The 22,096-nt window shown below is 42.1% G+C and overlaps 1 protein-coding gene and 1 long non-coding RNA gene across 5 annotated transcripts in view; one reads left to right on the forward strand and one right to left on the reverse strand.

Moving 5' to 3' along the window:
• The window catches only part of SUSD4 (sushi domain containing 4), a 72,897-nt gene extending 68,374 nt beyond the window's left edge, over positions 1 to 4,523 (reverse strand). Inside the window, exons 1-2 of one of the 2 annotated variants that reach the window (XM_080586396.1) lie at positions 4,428 to 4,523; positions 4,063 to 4,218 (exon numbers count right to left, since the gene is read on the reverse strand). In XM_080586396.1, coding sequence (XP_080442522.1) covers positions 4,063 to 4,183 — 121 coding nt within the window. In that variant the 5' untranslated portion in view covers positions 4,184 to 4,218; positions 4,428 to 4,523. Of the gene's footprint in view, positions 1 to 4,062; positions 4,329 to 4,427 lie in introns of those variants that run through there. The other variant, XM_080586395.1, reaches the window with a different exon arrangement.
• A 101-nt stretch (positions 4,524 to 4,624) lies between these two features.
• The window catches only part of LOC308192623, a 33,877-nt gene continuing 16,405 nt past the window's right edge, over positions 4,625 to 22,096 (forward strand). For 2 of the 3 annotated variants that reach the window (XR_013948940.1, XR_013948941.1), the window contains exons 1-4: positions 4,625 to 5,146; positions 6,256 to 6,593; positions 6,739 to 6,908; positions 18,069 to 18,152. This is a non-coding gene — a long non-coding RNA (uncharacterized lncRNA). Of the gene's footprint in view, positions 5,147 to 6,255; positions 6,594 to 6,738; positions 12,883 to 18,068; positions 18,153 to 22,096 lie in introns of those variants that run through there. The other variant, XR_013948942.1, reaches the window with a different exon arrangement.

Below are 22,096 nucleotides of genomic sequence, written 5' to 3' on the forward strand. Positions count from 1 at the left end.
TGTGCTAAGATGTGGCTGGCCTTGCCACTTGGATACAAAATGGACACAAAATGGAACTGAAATGTCAACTTGAGTCTGCAAAGAGGGGAAGAGAAGTTGCATGGGATCTAGGACTTGAACTGAGATGATGTGGCAGCGTGAGAAATTTGTTCCTTGCAAAATATCCAGCTCCTCCAATAAGCTGGATGTTAAAAACAATGCTGCGAAGTATCTGATGATTCTGCAAAATGTGCAGGCAATTCTAGGCTGAAATGTCTATTTTGCTTGACAGGTGAAGCAGACACATTAAGAAGGAGTGAGTTAAATACACTAACTACAGACAGTGTATCAGGAAACATTCTGACTTCTCAGAAAACAGTCTTTATAATGTGAAAAGTTTATGTAAAGAAGTAACAGGGAATCTTTGGGTGGTTTCTGCTGCTGAAAGCAACTGCAGATAGACAAAAAGTTAGCCCTAGTTTGGGTCTGCCTCATTACCACACAGAAAACGTGTCTTACCCCAAGGAAACAAGCACCCCATCCATAGAAACCTGAGGGATATGGTTTTGGTAGCCACTACATCCAAAGGCAGGCATAACCAAGACTTCAATGCAATGCAATAAAATCACAAAGCTATAAAAATTCAGCTTTGGTCTAGAAAAAAACATGGGCAACATATCTCATGGTGATGTGGGTCAGCAAGACTGGGTCTAAGTATGATGCAGATGTAAGAAAGGTTTGAAGAAACTGGAGACATTCAGTCTGCAGCAGAAGACCGAACATGAAAGGCAAACACAAAGCTGAGAAGCAGCAGCTGCACAGAATGTCTGCTGTGAAAAACTTTTTGAGAATGAGATTAAACAAACATCTGTCCAGAAGAGCAGTATTATGCCTGACCCTGCTTGAGGCAAGCTGATAAGACCAGGTAATAGCCCAAGGCCCCATTCAAGCCTACAGACATGCAGCCCTGAGCCCCTCCATGGAGCCATGCATAGCACCAATATTGCAGAACAACAAATATTGCCCAACTGACCTAGGAAAGCGAAACAGGAATGTGCCCAGGAGACAATCTAGGGACAATGACAAAATTCCAAGGCCACATAACAAACCACAAAGCCAGAAGCTTCCTGAACTTTTTTCTCATTCTCCTTTTAGATTTTTTCCCCTGCCATTTTAATATAATTCCAGGAATCTGAAATAAAGGTATATAAAGGAATCTGATATACTCTTGCAGCTATTTTCTCAACACCACAGTGAACTCTGCACATGGCTTAAAACTCCAAAATAACTTGTCATCAGCTCCATCCATTCATCTGTTCTGTTTTTCCTGTTACTAGCCTTCCTACCTTGATCCTTCTTATTTGCTATCTTTTTTTTTTTCTTTCACTACTGAATTATAGCAAAAAGCAAGATAAACAAAGATGATTAGATGAAAGCTGCAAGCTGAAGTATGAGAGATTTACTTTATCCTTGGTGTCAGCAGAGTTAAATACATGAGGGAGGAATGAGGTATATTGACATCTGAAAGGTTTGTTCATTTGAGTTCACTTCTATAGCAAATTTTCTGCTAGATCCACTTTTGAGAACGTCAGAATGTAATAAACAGAGTTATTCTCTGTAGGGTTATTGACAAGAAAAAAAAAAAAGGAGTCATAAGTGGTATTGATTTGGGGTGAAATGGTAGAACGTGACAATCAATAGGGCTTAGTCAGACAGAAAATAGAAGGAGTCACACAAGTCATGATGGGGTTATTACAGGAATGAAATTCTGATATCAAATAAAGAAGGGAGGAAGCTATAAATGAAATCCAAAATATAAGCAGCAGATGGATTTACAGAAAAATATTAGCTATTCATTTTCATTTTTAATGAGATGCTTTTTATTTTAGCATCCTGTCAATGCTGTTTTTCTAAAGCTTTTGAAATAAATTCTTTCCACCTCCATAGTATTTTCATTAAATGTCATCAAATCTCTTTTCAAATCTCTGAGAGAAGTACTATTATCCTTATTTAACAGATAATGAGAAGATATAAAGAGAAATTTGGGGTTACATTTTCCAAAGTAGTCAGTAACGCTGTGTGCCTCCCATCTAGATACAAAAATCCATAAAATGCAAGTCCGAGAGAAACAAAATTTGCAAAGGTCCTGGGAAACCACAACTTTGGTTGATGACAACAGCTGCTTAGTTCTCAAACTCTGGGTCACAGACTGAGGACTCAAAAGCTGAGCCTTCACAGGGAGCTATGTAGGCACAGTAAGCTTCCTCACAGATAAAACACCGCATAAAACAGGAGGAATCCTAATGTGCAGTCCTCTGTTCTAATTACAAAGCTCATTATTTCACCACCCAAATGATTCAAGATGAAAAAAACCTATGAACCATATATCAACCACATGAAAGATCTGTACATTTACAGGTATTTATATAGTGCATAACTTCCCAGTACAACCACACTAGAAAATAATAGCAGTAGTAACTTAGAAAGAGAAATAAATCTTTTTCACCGGTTATTTTAATCATGCTCAAGTGCTTTACCTTTTCCTAGACTCTGGACAATATTTTTTTTTCTTGAATGAGACTAAAATGTCTTATAAATGTAATTTGATTGAGAATTAGCTACATTGCCAAGGTGAAAGGCATCAGTACTAATGTCAATCAACATCACAGAAGAATGTATTGCAGGCTGTGAAGAAAACTACTACATTCAGGGGAAACATAAACTGTATTTTGATGAACCTCTTGCACTGATCAGCTAAGTAAATTCTGACAATGAAACTGTAGTATATACATGGCTTTGGGGAGGAGGGGATCCTTGGGCCAGTCTCTTTTTTTATGAATGAAGCCATAAAAAGGAAGCTAGAGAAGGACAGGAGCTCACCTGACTACAATTGCAAGGAATGCGCAAGAATGTCATCACCATGCTGAAATGCGAGCTGCCCGGGAAACCAAGGGTAACGCAGTTGCAGAAAATGTTGCATTGATTTCTAAAGAGGGATTATCAGAGACTGCAACAGTTTAAAAGCTTATTTAGCTGGAATCACATTTGCAGTCATGGGATTTCTATGGGAAAATGTCATTACAGTCTTGAGAAAGAAAATTATGACTGAATCACCTCAGGAGTGGGATGGACAAGATGACCTCTTGAGGTCCTCTTCAGCGGTATTTCAGCAATTCCATGTTCAGCGGCAGAAAACACATGTGGATTGGAGCTGCTTGGGCTCAGGCATTCAAGTTGGAAAATTTGGGCATATGCCTTTGGCATGAGAAGAAGCCTGTGCAATTTTTGTATTGATCTCTGCCTGCCATTAGTGATGTGATTCAATCACGAAATGGCTTATTTCCCCGATACAAAAACCTAATGCCATGCCGGAGTAGAAATAGGAAGCTGCTCTCATTATCACAGCTAAGTTCATTTTATGGCAGAGCAGTCTGCTTTAAGACTTTTCCAGCAATCCAGATCTAATTATGGAATCAGTTTCAAGCAATTTTGTAATTAAATGTACCTGCTCAAAATATCTCAGAGGCTCAACAATTTAAAACGACTGCGTGAAAATGTAATTAAAATGAAAAAGGCCAGATAAGAATTGGCCCTTCCTCCACGAGGAGAGCGCTGAAGGACATTCCAATCGCTCAGTTTTTAGACCCAAATCTCCTGCTTCATCCCCGGATTTCTGCTTTCCCCAGCCGCACGGGGATCTGCCCCGCGAGTGATCGAAGAGATGTCCGAGTGGGACTGGGCTGGGGGAAGGCTCTTTGGTTTTTAATTAAAAAAAAAAAAAAAAGGCAAAAAAACAGAACGCGCTGTTTCAAAACCGTGCCGTACCCCCCTCCCGCCACCTCTCCCCGGCAGGCACCGGGCTGAGGCTGCGGTCCCCAGCGAGATGCTCGGCGGCCGGGGGCGAGGCTTTGGGGGGGGGTGTGGGGGGGGGAACCCCTCTTCGCTGCCCTCGGAGGGCGCCGGGCGCAGGGGGAGGAAGTTTCCCCGCTCCCCCCTCCGCCGGGCCGGGGCTTCGGGGAGGCTCCGCGGGGCAGGGGGGTGCGGAGGAGGGGGCCGGGGCCGCGGCCGCCGCCGCTCACTCACCGCCCGCCGCCGGCCCGGGGCCGAGGCTCAGCGCCAGCTGCAGCCACAGCGCCGCGGCCAGCGCCCGCCGCCTCGCCGCCGGGAGGGCACCGCCGCCGCTCGCCTGCTTCCCATGGCACATCTTCTGCCCGCCACGGGCATCCGGGGCGCCGCCGCCTGCAACGAAGAGAGCCGCGCCGGCTTTGCCGCTGCCCGGGGCTGCGCGCCGGCTCTCCGCGGGGCGCCCCCGCCGCCGCCGCCGCCTCCGCCGCCTCCGCTCCCCGCGCGGCGCCTTGCGGCGGCCCCCGCGCCGCCCGTTCCCCCCCCCACACCCCCCCACACCCCCTCCCCCGGGGGCGCGCACCCGGCCCCCGCCGCCGCTGTACCTGCGGGGCACCTCGGACAGACACGCGGACGGACGGACGGACGCGCGGCGGCACAGGCGCGGCTCGCCCTACCTGGGAGGGGGGCGGCGGGGAGCCGCAGCGCCCACCTGCCCGGCCCGCCCGGCCGCGGCCGCGGGGAGCCAGCCCTGCTGCGCTGCGGGACCGGCCGCCGCGCACACGCGTGGCAGCCGCGGGCAGGGCTGCGGCGAGGGGGACCCGCCGGGGGGAACCCCGGGGCTGGGGCTGCGCCGAGTTGGCCGGGCTCCGGCCGGGGCTGCCGCTAAAGGGGGTCCGGAGCGGGGAGGCTCCGAGGGGGAGGCTTTAGGAGCGCGTTTCTCCCTCCCCGAGCTTCACCGGGGAGGCACCGGGGGGGTGGGCGAGACAAGGCTTAGCACCGATCCCGGTGCCGCATCGTTCCCGGCTCCTGGGAGCGAGGGGGTGCAGCACGGAGCGCGCTCCCCCATCAGCTGCCCGGCCAGGCCTGCCGGCGATTTGCCTGCTAGGAAGCTGGATTTAGTCAATCTGGGAAATTCGCGGCCGTGAGTCAGTCTCACGGCTTGAGCAGCCGCGGCGCAGCCCTGTTTCCTGGCGCCACCTGCAGCGTGCAGAGCTCGGGGTATTTCCCCGTCACCGGCCGCTGGTGGAGCGCGAACAGCTCGGCCGGGTGCTGCAGAGCCGCCCTCGCAGCCGCAGAGGTGACATTTCCGAAGCAGGTGAAGGTGTGTGGCAAAGTCTTGGACGGGTCTGTGAGGGCTGAGCAGGACGGGGCAGTGACCGGCGTGAACGTGTTTGCTCCCAGGCGTGCAAAGCGCACTGTGCTAGCAGGACACGAGGGGTAGGAACCCGGGAACGAGGTTTTGTTACACGTCTGTGAAAAAGCATAGCAAAGCAAGGCCAAATCCAAAGATAGATGGGCTCCTACCAACAGTCAGATATGGACATGGTATATCCTGATGCTTTTAGGTTAATAGGCTATGCTGGTAAAAATATGCATAGGGCCGGAGTCGCATTTAAGAATTTCAACTACCTGATGCTGTCTCCTCCACGCTCAACGTTAAAGTAGTTCAAGAGGGATTTTTGCTCAAATCAGCGTGCATCATGTATTGGTTCAAAGAGCACTGCAAGAAGTGTAGTTCTTTATCTCTTTACTCTCCCCTGGAGAGAAGGGGCGTCTCATAGGGCAATACAGGTCTTCCATCAAGAAAGGAAATGTTGCAGATTTTCAGCTAAGAGGCTCTTTTACCACTTTGCTGCTCCTTTTGAACTGGAAAATTTGGAAACTCTAGAACCTTTTCACCCGAGTGCAATTTCCTGACCAGGTGAACCTTCACCTTCCCAGCCGGCCCAAAGAGGTTCATGAGCTGAGCAAATACAGCACAGGCACAATTACGTGATGGAGATACTTCTTCTGAGCCAATAAGCTGTTGGCTACTACAAGTGGTAGGATAGCGCAATAATACAGCAATTTCTATTACCTGTAATAGGGAGGTCTTTATTTCTATGTTACAGATTTGATAGCTTTAATTTTAGAAGTCAAAGTAACAAAAGATAATATCCCTCCCAAGTTAGCCTTGCTCTTGCTTTGCACTGATTAAAACACAAAGCTTTCAATGTGGGTTGGGGCATTACACCCAGATACATACAGGCCTTGCAAGGAGGAAAAGGTGGATGAAATAATGCCTGTCAGTGCTTTCTCTGTGTCCATCATCCACCCTGTGTGATTGGGAGCACCACAGCTCCAACTAGTGTGAGGAAATCAATGCTTGCTTATGCAGAAACTCTTCTTCAAAATTGTAATGAACTGTAAAAATCATCTCTTGTCAAGCAGTGTGTGACTGTAGGATGCAAGGCAGAGACAACAGCTGAAGGGATGGGGATTGCTGGCCAGTGTTCCTGGAGAAACTACCACCACCATCACGGATTCACCTTTCAAGTAGCCCAATGGCACCTGAGGCTCTGGGGGCTCAACTGGCCTGCAAAAAGGTGGGCAGTGAAGGATGTCTTTGAGGGTCTAATGCAGATGGAGTTTGGTGGGCATCTCTGTCTGCCAAGATCAGGAAAGGACTCCTGCAGACCAGGAAAGCCAAAACTGAGTGAAGAGCAGTAAGAAGAGAAGGAAGATGGAGCTGGAGGCAAGCCTGACCATGCTGAAGCTCAGGATCTAAGGTAAGAGCCAGATGGAAGAGAGGTTTTTTTGTCCAAATTTGCAACACAGTTCTCCTCTGGTAACTGAATGAGCTCTTTCTTAGCCTGGGATATGCCCAAATTCATTAAGTTTTTTTGTTTGTTTGTTTGTTTTGTTTCCCTGAAGCTTTTGGACAGCCACTCCTGCAGTTATTCCAGCAATGTCCCACACTGAAGACCCTGAGCCTGCCCAGGACCAGGAGACACAGATGGGACCGTATGTGACCTGCACCATCAGAGCACTCCTTCATGTCAGCCAGCTCAGACTTTCCACAGAGCAAACTATGTGCAGACTAGGTCAGGCTTTGCTCAGAATAACATGGTCCTTCCCATGTTTGCTGGTTAGCTTAACAGTTAGAGCTCTCATCCAGGAACTGGGAAATTCCATGGTCTGAAGGAGTTCAAGTCCTTACAGTGGCTTTCCAAAACCCAAAGGGAGCCTACAGAAAAGCTGGGAAGGGACTCTTTGTCAGGGAGTGTAGTGATAGGACAAGGAGGGATGGTAGAGGGTAGGTTTAAGTTAGATATCAGGAGGAAATTCTTTACTATAAGGGTGGTGAGGCACTTGAACGGGTTGCCAGAGAAGATGTGGATACCCCATCCCTGGAAGTGTTCAAGGCCAGGGTGGATGGGGCTCTGAGCAACTTGGTCTAGTGGGACGTGTCCCTGCCCATGGCAGGGGGGTTGGAATTAGATGGTCTTTAAGGTCCATTCCAACCTAAACCATTCTATAATTTTATGATTTTATGAAACCTTTATCTCTTTACTTTTGTCAGTGTATAGACATTATAGACACTGACAGTACAACTACATAAGTACATTTGACAGTTCTAGGACACCAAGTCTCATTTCTCTGTATTGTTAAATTGTTATCACAGCATTAGGTTGGGCTACCTAGCAGTTCCAAGACTGGTTCAGGAGATACTATGGGCCAGAGTCTATTTCCTGGTGGTGGTTTGTGTACAGCTTCTCAGTTTTTGACCGTAAAGAACTTTAATGATATGGGCGCCAACCATCCTGTGCTGGTCAGCCCCACGGCCTAAGAGTGGTTATGCGCACCTTTGATTTCCTAGCAGAGAAGTAGTCCGAAAAGTTGCAGTGTGTGTCTTTGGGAGATTAAGTATTTTTTTGATTTATCCATACCCATAATTTACCTGCTCATAAAAAAAGCCAGAAAGAATTGTCCCAGTGATGTGCCTGTTGTGTAGGTGAAGTTTGTTCTTTAGTTGGATTCCAGTAAGGGTGAAGTGCATGTAGTGGTGGTTGTAGTTGAAGAGAATGACAGAATAGATTTGTGGCAGTGTGAGACAGTAAAGAAGACATCAGGGCAGGTTAGTTGCAGTTGAATGAGTATAGAGGTGGTCAGTCCATGGAGAAAAGTACAGCTTAACTCAAAAACCTGCAATTAATTATTTTAAAATCTAACATGGCAATGACTAGCGCTGAGATTTGGTTGGCAGAACATCACTCCAGGCTGTAAGTTCATATTGTTGCAATACATCCTCCAGGCATCTTGGCTACAAACCAACTTCCTTTTTCATTGGCCACAAGAACAATTGCTTCCTAGCCTCCCAGCCCACTTACATCATGTTTTTATGCAAAATTCTACATGTAAGGAAAATAATTTAAACATCATTTGATTAAATGCAGTGGTGTACTAAAAGGAATTCTATATGCCTTGCAAGGTGCAAAGCTATTAAGGGCTAAGATTTAATAATGACCTTCTCATTTGGTTATGGCAGATAACAACAAAGGACATGTAATATTTCTTGTATTTTTAACAAGCTCAAGTCTTCAAACATTTTCAAACAAACATATGAATTATTGCTTACTTTACCAGTTTAGTTTAAGTCCTCTCTGTAAATCAGGTAATACATTCAAGCAATTTTCTTTCTACCTGGAGTATGCTATATTTCTCTTTTAACTCAGAACTATTAATAAGCCTAGATTTCACTAAAATAAGGTGTGTCTGAGTGAGGTATACACCATTAAACCATATAAGTATGCACAGCTGCTTTTCAAAAAAAAAAAAGGTTTTTCTCTTCTTTGGTGTTAATGTCAATATTAATATCTTTATGTAAATATATGTGAGTGAATGAGTCCCTGAGTATTTTCCACTCTATTTCCAAGTGTGCTTTCATTCCTACCAGAGCACACCTGGAGACCCACCCCTTCACAGTGACACTGTGTTTGCTTGTCTCTATAAGAGGCTACCCCCCATACGCCTCTCTGGGTAGATATGTACTGGAAATCTTGATTTCATCGCTTCATTTCACCCCTATCTGAAAAGAAAAGCTTTCTCACCTATGTCATCCTGAAGATGATTATTGTCCCTTCAGTAATTGCAGGGATTGCAGGCAAGCAATTATTCTAAACAGAATGCTTTAAGGTGATTGCTTTTAAGAGAGGCTTGCCTCATAAGTGTGCTTTCAAGAACAGGTATGCAATTAGGAGAATAATTATTTTGATAAATTCTGAACCACTAACAATTATGGTGGCTTGAGAAAAGCAGCCCTAAAATAGTTGAGACCTAATTTTGCAGATGCTCAGTGCTGGCAACTGAGCTTTCCCATTCCTAAACATAGTCACTGCTGTTTGAATGTGAGGGCACTCTGATGAAAAAGACACATAATATGAAAGGAGAAATCTTTTTTCTTCACTGAACTATTATCACTGACAACCATAAAACCACATCTGGGACCAATACACAAACATTAATAATGAGACATCGGTGTAGTCTCACCAATTAGTGTTAATTACATTTTATTAGAAAAGAAATGGTATCATAGGGAGGGTTGAATATGCACTACATTTTTGTTTCCCACTGGCCTACATAACTAATGAAAATTCCCAACCTAAAGATCACTGTGATGACAACCATGATTTAATTAACATAAAATTATACTTATATTTATTGCCATCAAAGTGGTTTAGAAGAGATTACAGAAAAAAATGATACCTGGCTAACCAGAGAACTGAATTGAACAGCACATACTATGGGGTCTGTTCTTCAGATGAGCACACAAAGACTTTTGTACTTTTCTGCCTATAGCCAAATTATACTTGCCACTACTCATGTGAGTATATTTGGCTCTTGTTTTTATTAGAGAGTAATTTCCAGCAAAAGAATAAGTGAAACAATTCCAGGACCTGAAACAATCTAAATCGGTTATGAGTACTTTTCATCCCACTGGACAAGAATCAGTTAGCAAATACAAAATGCAGTATTTGATTTGCAACACCGTTCTAAAAATGAACAGTATTCATCACCATTAAGTATAAAATCATGATTCATTTTTCTAGGCTCACAGCATGCTTAAAATAGTTAATTTTCTTTGTATTATGATTCCTGAAGTTCTGAATATGAGGACCCAGTGTCTTTCACCTCTAGCTCACAAATTCATTACTCACAGAAAGTTAGTCTGTGTAAATTAAATTGCCTGTCCCTATCTCTTTTCCCACTGCAAAAGCTCTCAAATCCCACCTCCCAACCTTTTCCACCAGTTCAGCAGAGGCAGCCAACAGCAGAATGAGGAGGCACATTTGACTTTCACCGGACCTTTAGTGTGGGCAGCACAGCCCATTAAATAGGGACCCACACAGGGACAGATAGAAATTACTTCCTATCACCGGCTGGTCTTACACTACAACCAAGTCCCCAGCGGGCACTTAAATTCAAAACTGTAGTCTTCAGATCCCTGCTCCACCACTGTCTAACATGTAGGTACTTCCCTATCTAGCTGCAAAGTTTCCCGGGTGTCTGGGGCTGTTTTTCTGGGTGCGCACTCAGCCTTAGCAGCAGGGACCTAATGCTTGTCTAGGACTTGGTGTACCTCCACATGATTGATTGGCATGTAAACTAGTGATGGCCCAGAGAGATGTTTATGATAAGGTTTTATATCTCAAATCAGATGGGAAGTGCATTCCCTTGTCCAAACTGAGCAGCTGAGCTTTCCACCCAGGTGCAGAAGAAATGGGCTGCATGGCCTGGTGGGTGGGGTTCGAGTTTGTGCATCTTGTGTCACTGCAGAGCTTGTGTACCCACACTGCATTTGCCTTAAAGTATTTAATTAACCACTTAGAAAGTAAGAAATAGTGCGGTACCTTTTCCCTTCCATAAAGAGCAGCTTAATGTATTCCTTCAGGACACAAGAAAAGAGGAAGGAGGAATTGGAGAAGAGTCCCTGTGAGAGGACAGAAGGAAAGAGACGAAGCAGGTGTTTTCACGCCTATTCTTTGTAAGGCTCTGAAAAGAATAGAGCTGCTGTTTAAGAGTCCTTCCAGTGCAAATATCTTTATCTTTACTATCCTGGAAGTAGAATAACAGAAAAATGTAAAATGACAAAATTTCCTACCACCACATAATGGTTTTCTAAGTTATTGAGATTTTTTATATTGGATCCTAATCAAATACCAAGCACAACCCTAACTACGCAACACTTGGTATGTGGTTAAATATGACTCTGGTAAGAACTATTTTATTTGCATTTTATACATTGCATATTTATGCAATTCTGTGTTTTTTGATAGAGATACGGGGTTTTGTATTAACTTCATCTCATGACAAAACCACAGAAGAGCTATAAAAAAGGATAACTGAGTCATTGTTACACAGAATGATGTTAACTGTCTTCCGCATCTGTTCTGATGAATATAATAAAAAACACAGTACAAGTATAAAACATTTAAAAAAAATACACAATATGAAGTAACAGCCATCCAGTGTGTTTTAGTGCAGCCAGGAGAAAGAAACCAGAAAGAAAAATGTACTAGACAGTTCTTGACATTAAGAGCCTTTGAAGAAACAGGAATTTGGTTATTGGCTGTTCTCATTTCCTTGTTTATTTTCTGCTTTCTTATGTAGCCACAAAAATAGCTTAATTCAGCTACAGCAATGTTACCACTGAGCTCTGCCAACTCGGAGAACTGTTCATTTGGCTTCCAGTATATAGGCAACACTTCAGGTTTGTTCAGGTTTTTCCCTGCATGTGATCCATTCTCCTTTTTAGTGCTGCATTTTTGTAATTCAGTATCTGTCAGCTATTATCAGATGAGATAATAACAAGTCTAAAGCTATCTAGAAGAACCATGATCACCACTCCTGCATGTTATTGCCACCCTGAAATTCATAGCAACAGCACGACTATCTTGAATTGAAGAGAAGAATAAACTAGATTAGGTTGGATTTCCTATTCTCCAGTAGCAAGAAAAAAATCAAACAAAACAAAACAAAACACTACACACAAACAACAACAAACCAAGCCAACAAAGTCAAAACAGAAACAGTTTCAGTTTCTATGAAGGGGGGTGCAAGAAGTTCAGGATAAGTTCACAGCAGCTTGGCTGGTATAGAATAATAGAATCATTAAGATTAGAAAAGACCTCCAAGATCATCTGGTCCAACCATCCCCCTACTACCAATGTCACCCACTAAACCATGTCCCCAAGCACCACGTCCAACCTTTCCCTAAACACCCCCAGGGACGGTGACTCCACCACTTCCCTGAGCAACCCGTCCCAATGCCTGACTGCTCTTTCTGAGAAGAAATGTCTCCTCATTTCCAACCTGAACCTCCCCTGGTGCAACTTGAGGCCATTCCCTCTAGTCCTGTCACTAGTTACCTGGGAGAAGAGGCTGACCCCCAGCTCCCCACACCTTCCTTTCAGGTAGTTGCAGAGTCACCTTTTCAAAGTGATTACTCCGTGCTGAGTGATGGCAGCCACCAACCCCAATGCTGTCTTTATAGGGAGCTACCACTGTCCTGCACATATTTTGCTCCTAATAAAAGCTGCCTTTTGCCCAGCCATCAAAGAATTCATTGTTGTGTGTTTTCACCCACTCTCCATTTTCCACACTTCACAAATTATTTTATGTAATTGATTGCTATGTTTCCCATTTAATTGATCACTTATCAAGTCTTATTCCTAATTGCTGCCTTCATCATTTCACAGATTCTGAAAGGTCTTTCAGCCAACTCTGTCATCTTTCTTGTCATTGGAATCACAGCTTTTAGGCTATTTATTGAGCTCTTCTTGAAAAAGCTCACAGTTTTCAATCATGTTTGCTCTTTATGACATTTTTTCTCAGTCTCACTGTTTTTTCTTCATCTTTAGGAAACCTGCTCTTCTGAATTACTGAAGAGGTATAAAAGCCTGTTCTCTTTTTGCCCATTTTGAATATTAGCAAGCAGTGAATACCATTCCCTAGCTGACCACTACCCTCTAGTCCAATTAACTTTATTTGTCACAGCCGGCTCCAGGATAGACTTAGTGTGGGATGGATGTTCTAAGTTAGGAAGTTACCATTATAACTTTTAGAAAAAGTGCCTTTGAAGTAGGAGCCTCAGAGCACATTGGAATTCTTTCTGTATACAAAGCTTGTGCAGCAAAGAGAGCACATGTGAAATTTTGTTGCAACTGACTAGAATAGAGGAGTTCGTTTGCTCTGTACTAGTCAAGTCAGAAATAATTTTACTAATATTTGTGACAATTTGGGTGGCGGGATGGATTTCAGCTGATTCATTTATTGATGAATCTGAGGAAAAAGTTTATTTACGATTGCCAATGTGGGATAAATAGAACAATTTCATCTATACCCGAAACTGAAACAAAAACATTGAGCCAATATTATATTTACAAACTGCTTTCTCAATATATTATTTAGGAAACATAACATTATCTCATTACATGTGGTCTTTGCCCCAAAGAGCTAGCAATCTCATTCAGGCAGCAAAGATTTTTTAGCAGAGGAAAGCATAATGAAATAATTAGTTTTGAAATAAACAGACATTGGTTCAGATTAGAGAGGATGCATTAAGGAATCATCCAGAAACGTTCACCTGCAAGGGTCGTATTCTGCGTCAGGAAATGTAAAACATGGTATGTTAAGGACTTCACTGGAATCATAAACTATTCCTCTTAGATTATGACAGTGAAATAACATTATTTATGCCTAGGTCATAGGTACATCAAAAAAAAAAAAAGCCATACATTACATTTAATTGTCCTTGCAATACTCTGAATATGCTTTCTTGAGGTTCGATTTTGCTCAGAACTGATGCCATTAATGTGCACACTCCTTGGTCAGAGTTACATTGCTGAGAGCTCTTTTACCACAGTTCAGTGCAATTTACCACGTCTCATAATGCCTGAATACAGGGAGCCCGTGAATGCAAATGGGAAGAATAATTTTATTAAATTATTTTTGTAACTGCATAATTTTAGTAATTAAAACCTTTACTTATACCAATTCAGGAGTGAGCATAATATTATACTAATGCACTTGCACTTATTAAATTTGTAAGGTTGACTAGTAAATTCGTGGGCGATGCAAGCCATAGTTAAAAACCTTTGAGGAGAACAATAATTGAGCAGCATTTTGATTAGTACAAATATATTTATTTGAATTACCTCCACAAATTCAGTTCAGTGGCAACAGATGGGCTTTTTTTTTTTTCCGCATACCTGATTCTGTGGCTATTTTGCTGTACTTCACGTCTCTGAGACACAGGTGTTTCTAGGCAACACTTAATGAATTCCCTGAGGAAAACTATCAGCATAGGAAAAGCAGAACTAAGAGCTGCCTCATCCAAGAGGAGCAGAGCTGTGATGAGTTAAGCCAACTGACTAGTCCTTCAGTTATTCAAAGCCCAAGAAATATTCTTTTGATCTGCAAAACCGGAGAGAAACTCAAACTGAGCCCAAGAAATGTGGCAGAGCACTGAAAATAAGGTGCTCAGCAAATACTGATCATAGTCATCTACATAAACATGTCCAGAACATGGAAAACAAACAAAATAAAGCATATACATCCCATAAAAATCCTGATTATATATATTTTATCTTTATATATTTTATCATAAAATGCACTGTATAACCAACAAAAGTACATGTAAGGGAGCAGGGCTCTGTACAGATTTAATCAGAGTGTCAGGGCCTAGGTTAGCTTAAAGAAAGAAATAATATCACCTTTCATAATTCATTAGAAACGCAAGTTAGACAATAGAGTAGGTTCAGAAAAGTACATGACATTTTTGTCTTTGCCTCTTCTCTGTTTCTCTGCCAGAAAGCTGTTACATCTCAGCTGCTTACAAGATTGTTAAATTAGTAGTCAGAAGAACAAACCTTTCAAAAGATTTGGAAGTTTTACCTTCTGGATTATATACAATAGTGATTTAATGCTAACGTGCTGCCATGCTGACTTTAGTCGTAACTATTCATGGGCTTCTCAGAATGCCCCGAATGATGATTGTAATTAATTGACAAGTCGTTCTGCAAGCAGGGAGACTTACGTTATGTCCATGTCCCTTAAGCCCCCTGCCATACCAGGCACCTCCTTTGGCAGTTCCAGCTGTGTTAGTGCAGGGCTGTAAACATCCCAGCCATTGCCACCTGTGCCACACAAAACCTGGGATGATTAATTCTGCTTGCCTGCTGCTAAATGGGAGCATTGATTCAGGGCCTTTCCTCCTTTTTCAGCCTCAGATTCTCATGTAAATCACAGAATCTTCCTTATCTTTCGCAACTCCACTTTTTCACTTTTTGTTTTAAATTGACCAATATTTTCAAAAGTTACTAGGGAGGGAGAACGGAAGTGGAAAACCATGTTGTAGCTGTTCTAAGTGTAAAAACAGTGTGCACAGAAGAAGTAACAATGGGTTCATTGTCCTGCTACAGAGATGGTTTTTCTGTCCAGACACCTTCAGAAGTTTGCTTATTCTGGAGTACTGTGTCCAGCTCTTGGGTCCCCAGCACAAGGAGGACATGGACCTGTTAGAGTGGGTCCAGAGTATGGCCATGAAGTTTATCAGATGAATACGAAGACAGGCTGAGAAAGGTGGTGTTGTTTAACCTAGGGAAGAGAAGGCTTCTGAGAGACCTTATGGTGGCCTTCCAGTACCAACAGGAAAGGTGGGGTGGGACTATTCATCACAGAATGTAGTGATAGAACAAGGTGGGGGATGGCTTTAAACTGAAAGAGAGTAGATTTAGAGTAGATTTGGGGAAGAAATTCTTTACTCTGAGGGTGGTGAGGCACTGGAACAGGTTGCCCAGAGAAGCTGTGGATGCTCCATCCCTGGAAGCTTTCAAGGCCAGGTTGGATGGGATTTTGAGCATCCTGGTCTAGTAGAAGGTGTCCCTGCCCGTGGCAGGGAAATTAGAACTGGATGGTCTTTAAGGTCCCTTCCAACCCAAACCATTCTATGGTTCCATGATTCTATGATTCTCCCTGGGATGTAATTAAGGGCAGGTTTTCCATGACAGCTTTACTTACCTGCTGGAGACCTACATCACAGGTCCTTTGAAATTCATGGGGATTTGCCTTTCTCTAAAAGGATAGTTACACAAATCTTTAGGATCTCCTGTTCATATTCATACAAGTCATGATGATTATGCCTCTTATGCTTGATCACAGATAAGTATAGATATCAGCATTTCAAGCAGCAACTTTATGACTGTACAATTTACAGTTTCACCTTATCTGTGCTTTGCTGTGACTACCCAGTAACAAATTGTAAAGAAAAAGAAGACAACAAAAATGGGAGTACAGTGAGTCTCAGGTCTGTTTTCTCATGTTGGAATCACTCTCTGGAGTTACACACCTGAAATAAGTGGATTTACACTCAAATGGATTAGAGAAGATTTAGTTCTTTGACTGTCACCCATATCTACCTCTTATCATTTTCATGTCTGTTTAAAATTGTTGAATAATGTAATATCTAAAAACTCTGGGAAAGCTGATCTGGGAGACAATGGAAGTCAATTTTGCGTTGTGGAATCCTCATTTATTTTAAATTATGCTCAAATACTTGATTTGAAGAGCCTAAAAATGACGTTTTTAATATTAGAGAAAAATCTTGCAGTGAAGGAAAATAATTATAAAGAACAGTGATGGTTTAGTGCTAATTTTCCATTGGAGTAACTCTAATCTCTGACAGAGTGATTCTTGATTTTCTCTCCAGTATGAAGATCAGAAGCAAACTACTTTGCATTGCTCCATCTTTAAAGCCATTCAAGGCATTGCTTAATCAGAATTGAAGTGAAAGTAGTGCTACTGTGACAGCACTATGAATGCTGCTCCTTTGTACAGAGCATAGTTCTAGGCATGTGGAAGACAGTATCATACATTTCTTGATCTAAATGTCTTTCTTCCCAGCCTTTGCAATATCTATATTACCTCTGTCTGTTTCATTACATTTCCACATATGACAATCATTCTGGAGTCATCATAATTTCTTATCTTTTTGGTTTTCATGTGTCTTTTTTTTTTTTTTTTTGTCAATAGTTCTAAAACAAAATTTCTGCATTCTGAGAAGCTGAACTGGTTAATGCCTTGAGAGTCTCTCTCTCTATCTGTCGGAATCCTCTTGGCATTTAGACTAGCCCTACTCTCCACTGGAAAGTTTGCTGCTAGCTTTGTGTACCAAGAACTGCAGTAATTAATTTCTATTATGTTTCTGTAAGGATATATTAACCTATTTAAGGATTTGAGGGAATACTCCAGCTGTGAAGAGAAAAGCAAGAAGACGGTGGCACATTGCCACTGAGGGTACTGAGGAAGTCTGAGAGTCTGCTGACTCCTCAGAGGATCTATGAGTAAGCATTTCCATGTACAACGCATCTAAAAAAAAGGCTTCATGCCACAAACGATTTGCTAGATTTATGAATAGGAAAGTTAATGACTGTGCATAGCCACTATTAAAATAGAAGTTTCTGTGCATGATGGAAGAAATACTTGACCACTGTACAGTATTGTGGGAGAAATAGCCTGCAATCCTATTCATACTGAAGGAGGAGGAAATCCATTAAAACCAAACCCCATTGCGGTGTTTATATTTATGTCTTGCAAAAATGTCTTGCTCTTTTGAAAGTTTGGCTCTGATGAGAAAGAAAGCTATGGAAGCAACAGTTATGTGCTTCTCATCATAGAAATGATGAAATGGTTTCTGATGAAAACAACACAGAAGAATGTTTTAAAGAAACTAGGTCATCAGCTCACTATGTTCATCTTCTCTACAAGCACAAAATCTTGAGATAAAGTGTTGAAAGTACTTTAGTGTCATAGGAAAATGAACAAACTCAACTGTGGAATGGTAAGTTCGATACTGAAAACAAAGTATGGGACTGTATTGTTGTGCAGCAATATTTGAGTTTATGTCTTGTTTCAGGTATAGTTACTGGTGAATCCAATCTGTCTCAACAAAATGGGTATGTCATCATCTACCAAGTAGTGTGGCATGCATTGATTGTGAGACAGTAGCTAGCAAGCTGTCTACACTGTCTTACATAAATAATAGCAAAATGAAAACAAAACAAAAGAAAAAAAATAGGAAGAGAATAAGATATTTTCTAGGTGTCTCAGTTAAAATAACCAAAATTTAAAGACATACAAGATCACTAGAAATTTTGGAAAATTTTGACTTTTTCCCCTCTTCATATTTAATATTTTTTCTACAGTAAATAATGGAGATTGTATTCTCCCTTGTGATGAGATCTCCATTTCCTCCTTGTTAATGCCCTGCAACTTTGCTAGGCTAGGAGGTAAGTCTCCCATTTCGCGTGGTGTGTATCACAGTTCCCACAGTTACAAGGATACTCACTGTGTATATGAATGTTTTTCTATGTTACAGCAGGTAATTTGATTAGCTCAGTACTCAGACCATTTATTTCCTTTCAAAATCTTTATGACTGAATTTTGTCGCACAGAACAAGACTTTTATATTTAAATAGAACAAATAGGCAATTCCACACTGGTACAGTTAAATGAATTTGTTTTTTATAACAGGAAAGTTGTTTGTTGCAACCATTTAAATACAAAGACAACTGGATGAGCTAGCAAGTTATTAATTCCTTTTCATTGTGGAAAAGGCTGGTGTATCAATTGATAATGTATTTTACTTTGCATTTGTATAATGAGTTTTCTTTAGTTGAATCCCTAAACAGCAGGGGAACTCAGTTCAGCTGAATTGGCCATGCTGAGTCATAACAATTCAGAAGCTGCAAGGGCAAAAAATCTAATTATCCTCTGGCCCTCACCATAGATCACATCTCTCTGGGCAAAGGTTGGGGGGTAGTACTAAATAACTGTGGTAATCTTCTCCATTCAGATCCTTCTAGCTAGAAACTGTTCTGGGGTTGTTCTGTAATGGTCTTTAATGCCACATTTGACTCTGCCTCCAGCAACTTCAAAGGAACTAGATGTAACTGGAGCAGGTGGCCATTTCGTGTCATGACATTGTGCAGATTATATCTTTATCACCTTTATCTGGGAAATATGCATCCATGAGGAAGCATGTACTTCATGTTATCAAATTAGCAGGGCTGCATTCTTCAAGGGTTGTGTAGTTAACATGCAGGGTAAATTACATCAGTGGAGCAGTTCACTGTGAAGCAAATACTTCAAAGAGCTCATTGCCTCCTTGTGGGTGTTCAACAAGCGGGATTGGGCTCAATTGCAGAAAATCTCACTCCTCTCTGACATTGATAACTAGACCTGGCATGCAACCCAGAACTTACAGAAAGACTTATGTACTCCCCACAGCTTCCTTGTGGTTTGGATGCTTCTATAAGCAAAACCCTAAGAAAAAGAATCACTCACCTTGGGAAACTTGTGGTTGATTTGTCTGGAAGATGTGGAGTAAGAGGCATCTTTGGATAGGCTCAGAGAACAGAGTGAAGTAAAGCAACCTCTGAACAATTTATTATGTTGGCCTGCTCGAGAGGATGTGGCTGTTCATAAAGGTGGGAGTCAGGCCACACCACTCCACCAGATAGCCTGGCTGCTGCTTCTATCACAAAAGAGAACAGAGTAGAGCATCAGCAGTTATGGAGAATACCACCATGAACTGGGACAGGTCTGTACAGTACACGTGTGGTCCTCAGTTAAGCAGAAATGAACCCGCTCTAGCCATGCTCCAAGCTGATCAGGAAGTGTAGAGCCATAGTGTTATCTCTGGGCAGAAATTAATAATCCAGGCCTGTTTCATTAACCCAGGCTTTCAGACAACTCTGAACACTGGACAAGTTACCTCATGTTCACCCCCACCAGAATATATAATAGTTGTACTTGATGATCTTAGAGGTCTTTTCCAAACTAAATGATTCTATAATTCTATGTGGACATACCCTGGCCATATCAAACATGAGGAAAATGCTTATTCGCTCTGAACAAGAAGCCTGAGACAACCCTTTTATTTGTCATAGAAATTACCAGTAGTGTCCTGGCTGTTTGAGGTTTCACTGGGAGTCTTACTCAAAAAGTAGCCAAGAACAATTCTTCATTTGAACATGTAGGAAGCTTGTAATGACAAGAGAAAGTGGCAACATAATATAAACATCTTCATGTCGTAGCCAAGATACACACACATGGAAACAGCAGAGTATTTGCAAGTTCATAATTAAAACCTAATTGGCTTCATGAAGCTCCATGCAGAAGAATAATTTTCATGACTGAAAATTTAGATTACATAAAATGGAAGGATGTAAGCAAGAAAATATAAATATAAGATTAAAAACTTATTTCCATTTAACTATCAACTCACATTCCTTAATTAGTTTCACCTAAATTAGTTTATTAACTTCCTATGCATGTCCTGGGACAAGTAAGTCTGGAAGACAGATTTGGAGACTGATCAATCTATGCTGGGAAACCATCGAAGCATCTTGAAGTGCCCTGCAAGAAGGTGCAGGAATACTTGAGAGAAAAGCAGATGAGCAGCATTTCAAATCCAAAGTAGATAGATGAAATCTAATTAGAAAAATGTCCACCTCTCAAAAAAAAAAAAAAAGGCATTTTCAAACACTCCAGCTAGTGCCTGAAGTTTCTTAAGGTATTTGTGATGTCTGGCACAGTAAATAGATTGCTACACCTAGCTCCTAAAGGTCGGTGACCATTAACTAAAATTTCACTGTACCTTTTGAAGCATGTCTCCTCAGCTTGCCATCTGGAAAGTTAATACTGGACAGTTTTGCAGGCCCTGCTGCAATACTCAGATCCAGAGACAAATTTCAAACACTTCTGATTGCAGCAGCCCATTCAGATCTTAGTTTTGGGATGGTTTGGAGAGGAAGGGCCTCTTCTGAAAGCTTGTATTCAGTGTCAGGGATTTAACAGAAACTGATTCCAGTGCTGGAGACTCTAATGTTGAAGATTTTAATGCTGGGCAAAGGTAACCAAAGGTAACATGAAAAGATAACGAGGGATTCTCACAGCCATCTGGGTGGAGAGAGAAACTGAGTCTCCTGAATGGACATCATTTGAGCACCCTTTCACAAGGAAACAACTTCAGACAGTATTTCCTTGCTTCTTCACTTACCTGACACTGAGCCTCCGGCTTAGAACTGAGGTACAAGTAATAACACAGGCACATTACAGTTTCTGTTTTAGGATCAGAGAGAGCAAGACTAGCAAAAACTTCCTGGACGAAGTACTTCTTTAGCTTCTCTGTAACTCTTGAGTATTTTGGAGAACTGATGGTGACCCATTCACAACTGACACTGGAGATACATAAACCCTGGGGTGGTGTTCATAAGCATGCTCACCCAAACTCATTGGATGGCTTTGGGTCTCTCTTTTCCAAAGAACACTGCACTTCATTATATCTTTTAGTATAAAATAACTGGTGTTTGCTTGCCTGCCATTGTTGAAGAGGTACAGAGGATCACAATAATATTTAACCCAGGGATGCTGTTCATGCTTTGAAAATGATGTTGCTTTCTGCACCCTATGTAGTGTTGTAGCCTTCTACCACACACTGATCATCAGCCACTGAAGGCCAAAGACACTTGATCAAGCTGAGCTGTTCCATGTGCATAGAGTCTTGTTTCCTGGTAACATGTTGCAGCCTCTATAATAGAAAAAGAGCATCCAGAATTGTAAACCGTTTACCCTGGAGAGCAAAAAATTGCAGCTACAGAAAAAGCTGTTATTTGGTGCAATATTTTGGCACCATACAGTGCTTTGATCCAGTTCTGTTTTGGAAGACATCTTGTGATGGACAATGTCCCGCCTTATCAGCAATGGACAGCAGCTGCTGCACAGAGACCGGAGATCTTTAGGTGATCAGCTGCACTGGGAATAATTTGAAGAGATGAGAGTTAATTAGCTCAGGGTAAACCAAGAAGGGAACTGATTAGCCAGAGTACTAAGAGCCAATTACTTCCAGAACACAGCTAAGTGGCTTTACAAAGCTAAGAAAAGACAGCATCTGATAGCATTTCCAACACATGAGCTCTGAGCACCAAAACAATGGCCTCTTCTTGCGATCCCCCAGAAAACATTGTTCTGGTTGTAGGTGGATTTTGGAGGGTTTTTGTATTTTTTCAGGAAATAATTTCTGCAAGAGCTTATAAATTACCCAGCTACTCATTTAATGTGGAGAAAAACTCATTACCAGGAAGCAGGATTTTTTGGAGAATCACAACATAATTAGAAGCAAACTGCAAATTCAAGTTGTCCCTTCTTCAAGCACAGTTTGTTCTCAGGC

This window comes from Anser brachyrhynchus (assembly GCF_964034855.1).
Source record: "Anser brachyrhynchus genome assembly, chromosome: 3".
Lineage (NCBI taxonomy): Eukaryota > Metazoa > Chordata > Aves > Anseriformes > Anatidae > Anser > Anser brachyrhynchus.